The sequence below is a fragment of the Lepus europaeus genome, chromosome 7 (genome assembly GCF_033115175.1).
Source record: "Lepus europaeus isolate LE1 chromosome 7, mLepTim1.pri, whole genome shotgun sequence".
NCBI lineage: Eukaryota > Metazoa > Chordata > Mammalia > Lagomorpha > Leporidae > Lepus > Lepus europaeus.
This window is the reverse complement of record NC_084833.1, coordinates 13540713-13546366: the sequence shown is the minus strand read 5'-3', so window position 1 is coordinate 13546366 and position 5654 is coordinate 13540713. Positions and strand designations below refer to the sequence as shown.

Genomic DNA, 5654 nt, shown 5'->3' with positions numbered 1-5654 from the left:
TTTTAAAAATTTATATAAAGTGAACAAATTACATGTATTTCATATTTATAGATTTTTTTAAAAAAAGATTTATTTATTTATTTTAAAGTCAGAGTTACACACAAGGAGAAGGAGCGGTAAAGAGAGAAAGGTCTTCCATCTGCTGATTCACTCCCCAGTTGGCTGCAACGTCCGGAGCTTCAATGATCCGAGCCAGGAAACAGGAGCTTCTTCTGAGTCTCCCACATGGGTGCAAGGGCCAAGGACTTGGGCCATCTTCTACTGCTTTCCCAGGCCATAGCAGAGAGCTGGATTGGAAGTGGAGCAGCCGGGACTTGAACTGGTGCCCATTTTTTACCTGTTATGCCACAGTGTCGGCCCCCATATATACAGATTTAAGAGTCTAATGATACTTCCCACCCTACCCTCTCTCCTGCCCATGACCCCACCTTCCCTCCTCCTGCTCCTTTTTAGAACTCCTTTCCTTGCTTTGATGTTAAGTCCCCATTTCCAGCAGGATTCTCTTCATAGCACTCACCATTCTCTACCACAGTAGAAAACTCATTTCTTCTTCTTAGTTATTAAACATATATTGTTGGCTCAATAGGCAAATCCTCCACCTGCGGCGCCGGCACACTGGGTTCTAGTCCCGGTCGGGGCACCGGATTCTGCCCTGGTTGCTCCCCTTCCAGTCCAGCTCTCTGCTGTGGCCTAGGAGTACAGTGGAGGATGGCCCAAGTGCTTGGGCCCTGCACCGGCATGGGAGACCAGGAGAAGCACCTGGCTTCTGGCTTCGGATCAGCACAGTGCGCCGGCTGCAGCAGCCATTGGGGGGGGTTGAACCAATGGCAAAGGAAGACCTTTCTCTCTGTCTCTCTCTCTCACTGTCCACTCTGCCTGTCAAAAAAAACCCGCATATATTGTTTATGCCTACCTCTGATAGAATATCTACTCCTCAAAGACAGGGATGTTTGCTTTGTTCCAAGCAATTAAATGAGTATCTAGTATGTGGTAAGGTCTCAGAAGACTCTTATTAAATAAATAACTGAATTTATCCTCTGTTTTATTTTATTTTATTTTTTTTAATTTTTTTTTTTTATTTTTTGACAGGCAGAGTGGATAGTGAGAGAGAGAGACAGAGAGAAAGGTCTTCCTTTTTGCCGTTGGTTCACCCTCTAATGGCCGCTGCGGCTGGCACATCTTGCTGATCCAAAGCCAGGAGCCAGGTGCTTCTCCTGGTCTCCCATGCGGGTGCAGGGCCCAAAGACCTGGGTCATCCTCCACTGCCTTCCCGGGCCATAGCAGAGAGCTGGCCTGGAAGAGGGGCAACCGGGATAGAATCCAGCGCCCTGACCGGGTCTAGAACCCGGTGTGCTGGCGCCGCAAGGCGGAGGATTAGCCTGTTAAGCCACAGCGCCGGCCATCCTGATTTTTTTTAATGAGGATGATTTGCATGAAGTCTTCAGAACACAGTAAGGTATTGCTTGGGAGAATATCAGGATAAGGTTTGACTGTAAGTGGGAAAGCAACCTAAATATTTACATTATCAAGAATTCAGTGGGAAAAAGCTACCAGAGGCTGATGTTTATTCCATCATTAGATCAGCTTTTGCCAAATCTTGACCAAAGTTTCACTTTATTTGGAATTCTATGACATCTTTCTCAAATTCAGTTTTGTTTCAAGGATGGAAAGAGGACAAGAAGAATCACCTTTGAAATCTCTGGCTGGTGTTTTCATTACCCCAAATTATCAGTACCCAAAGGCACAGAGATAGGGTTGTCCAAATACCTGGCAAGAACCCCATCTGTATCAGAATTCTAAATGCAGTGTGATAGCTTAGTCCCTTAATGAGCTTTGCAGGCTAATTCTAGAATGGCTTGATTCATGTATCTCACTGATCGATAATGACCTGGCATTTGAAAAATGGGACAGGTCCTCTGGAACAAGAGGAGAAACTGGAAACCAGGCCATGCTGCTTGGCAGGAACAGAGAGGAAGAAGCAGCTTGGCAGGCAACAGGCTATGGAGGTTCTAACAGTGCTAGTTCTTTATAGCTCTCTGTACAGCATGCAAATCCACTGTGAACATGTGCACACCAAAAACAACCTCAAAGAAAGGTAAGGTTAATGTTAGAAGGTTAGGGGGCTGTGGACTTGGAGATAAGGTGATTCCAGAATGTGTATAGGAACTTACAAGCATGTCACTAATGTTTTCCTAGAATTTAGAAAAAATATTTTTATGGCTTAACCATTATTTATTTATTTATAATTGATAAATAAAAATTGCATATATTTATGGTATAAAACATGAGTTTTTGAAATATGTATACAATGTGGAATGAATGAATCAAACTATTTAACATATGTATAACATCATATTCTTTTTTGGGGGTGAGAACCCTAAAATTGATTCTCAGAAATGTTCAAGTATACTCATATGCAAGGATTTCAAATTTTTTTGTGCCAAAATAAACCCATTTTTAAATTCCATTTTCCATGAACTGTTGGAAGTGCTGTTGTAGAGTATACTATTATTAGCTACAGTCACCATGCTGTGCAATAGATCCTTGAATTTAATGCTCCTGTATATAGAAATTTTGTATCCTTTGGCCAACAACTCCTCAAACCCCTTTCCTTTTGCATTTTAAATTTATTTAACTTTTATTTAATAAATATAAATTTCCAAAGTACAGCTTATGGATTACAATGGCTTCCCCCCCCCCCATAACTTCCCTCCCACCCGCAACCTTCCCATCTCCCTCTCCCATTCCATTTGCTTCAAGATTCATTTTCAATTATCTTTACATACAGATCAATTTAGTATATATTAAGTAAAGATTTCATCAGTTTGCACCTACACAGAACATAAAGTGTAAAATACTGTTTGAGTACTAGTTATCGCATTAATTCACATTGAACAACACATTAAGGACAGAGATGGTGGAATAGGGGGGATGTCCTTTTGCATTTTTCACCATTGCCTCTCTGTTTCCCTGAGTTCAACTATTTTGGATTACACATATAAATGAAATTATTCAATATTTGTCTTTCTGTGCCTGGTTTATTTCATTTAGCACAATGACCTCTAAGTTCATCCATGTTGTTGCAGATGACAATATTTCCTTGCTTTTGAAAACTGAATATATTTTATTGAGCATATATGCTACATTTAGAAAAAATAATTCTAAGTGTGTGAATTGAATTATGTGACATACACAATATAGAAATGATGTCTTTCACAATAATATTGTAAATTTGGCCCTGTAGTCCCTATATAATCAAGGAGGCTGAGGTTGGCTAACTTGCTCATAGTCTGAAGGCATTTAGATCAACATTTGATTTCAAAGACCATGTCCTTCACACTTTACCATTAGGATTTCCCCAACAAAAACGTTTTCTGGTCCTGTTTTAGACTGATGTAGCTTTCCAATTTGGGACTTGTCAGAAGTTTGCAGGTGCCTAAAGAACCGAGTGTTAGGTCCTAGCTTTGCTTATTTACTAAGTATGACATCTTGAAAATGTCACTTTACCTCCATGTCCTTCATATTCTTCCATCAAAAATGGAATTAACAATATGTGCTCCAAGAATTCCTGAGAAATAACCTTTGTGAAAAATGTAACAGCTTTATAAATCTGAAAGGTCAATATCATTACTGAACAGTGATTACGTGAAGCCATGGTCACCTAAGTTTGTCTTCAATGAGACTTTCTTTTATTTCAGCAGGTGACTGTGGCTTCATGGCAGAGAATGGCACCACGGTGACAGAATTTGTTCTGATGGGATTCCTGCTGCAGGCAGAGTTGAAGATGGTTCTCTTTTTTGTATTCCTGGCCCTTTATCTCATCACCATGGGGGGAAACCTGGGAATGATCATGTTAATTCAGAGTGACCCCCGACTCCAGACTCCCATGTACTTCTTCCTCAGTCACCTTTCCTTCCTGGACCTTTGCTACTCTTCTGTTATTGTCCCTCAGTTGCTTGAGACCTTGAGAACGGATAAGATGGTCATCACCTATGAGCGCTGTGCTACTCAGTTCTTCTTTTTCACCCTTTATGCTAGTACAGAATGCTTTCTTTTGGCAGTGATGGCCTATGACCGCTACATGGCTGTATGTAACCCCCTCCTCTATGCTACAGCCATGACAGCACAGACCCGTCTGGGGCTGGTGGCTGCAGCATATGCAGGTGCCATGCTCAATTCTGTGGTCCGCACTGGGTGTACCTTCTCCATCTCTTTCTGTAAGTCCAACCAAGTGGACTTCTACTTTTGTGATCTCCCACCCCTGCTGAAACTTGCCTGTAGTGAGACTGGACCACGGGAGAAGGTAATCTTCCTCTTAGCTTTCTTGGTCATCACAACCAGCATTTCAGTTATTCTTATGTCTTATGTATTCATCATTCGGGCTATTATGAAGATTCACACAGCAGGTGGCAAAGCCAAGACCTTCTCCACTTGTGCGTCTCACATGACTGCAGTGGCTCTTTTCTTTGGAACACTCATATTCATGTACCTGAAAGGTAACATGGGAAAATCCCTCTGGGAAGACAAGATTGTATCAGTATTTTACACTGTGGTCATCCCCATGCTCAACCCAATGATCTACAGCTTGAGAAATAAGGAGGTGAAGGAGGCCATGAAGAAAGTTTTAAACAGGATGAGGGGTTCCCAAGCAGAATAAGACTTGTGTTCTGTCAATCCAGAAGTCCCTACAAATCATCCAGTAGGATTTTCCATGGACCAGACTTCATCATTACAAAGATATATTGAGGCAGAAACATGTAGATTTGTGTTCCAACACCCTTGTTGGTTCTATTAATTTGATTCAGAAATGTTCTGCCTCAGTTTTCTCATAAGCAAAAATTTCTTCCTTGCTTTGATTAAAGGTCAAGATATTTTTAGCCAGGACTGAGAGAGAATGACAAAGGGCTTTGTAAATAATAACATGCTACAAAATATAAGATTCACTTTTCTTTTTTAATTTTAAAAAAAAATTTTGACAGGCAGAGTGGACAGTGAGAGAGAGAGACAGAGAGAAAGGTCTTCCTTTTTGCCGTTGGTTCACCCTCCAATGGCCACTGTGGCCGGTGCACCACGCTGATCTGAAGGCAGGAGCCAGGTGCTTCTCCTGGTCTCCCATGCGGATGCAGGGCCCAAGGACTTGGGCCATCCTCCACTGCACTCCTGGGCCACAGCAGAGAGCTGGACAGGAAGAGGAGCGACCGGGACAGAATCTGGCTCCCCGACTGGGACTAGAACCTGGTGTACCAGCGCTGCAGGTGGAGGATTAGCCTATTGAGCCACAGTGCCGGCCTCACTTTTCTTCTTTGCCTTACATACTGTTGAGTGTTTTCTCAGCGATTTTTTTTTTCCTACTAAGCTTATTTATTTATATATTTTTGGTCTCTACAATGATTATAAACCAATAGCTCGTGGTTTAAATAGTAAGAACAGCTAAATTCCTTGATTGTAAATGGTGGAGTGGATATTGGTCTTGACCAAAGGAAACTTTTCTTAACATTCAGTCATAACCAATTTAGGAATTTGTCATGTAAAATACAAGTACCTAAACAGATGAAGAAAAAATAAAGTCTAGGAAAGAGATGTGCATTGGGAAATGTTCAACTAGAATATGTTAGGCTATTTCCCAAGATAGCACAGAGGACCAAGACACTATA

At 41.5% G+C, this 5654-nt stretch overlaps 1 protein-coding gene across 1 annotated transcript; it reads left to right on the top strand.

The window, feature by feature from the left end:
* Positions 1-3715: 3715 nt before the first annotated feature.
* Positions 3716-4657, top strand: LOC133763618 (olfactory receptor 9I1-like). Its single transcript, XM_062197417.1, has one exon. It carries the CDS (start codon positions 3716-3718, stop codon positions 4655-4657), a length of 942 nt encoding a protein of 313 aa, XP_062053401.1.
* The last annotated feature ends 997 nt before the right edge of the window (positions 4658-5654 follow it).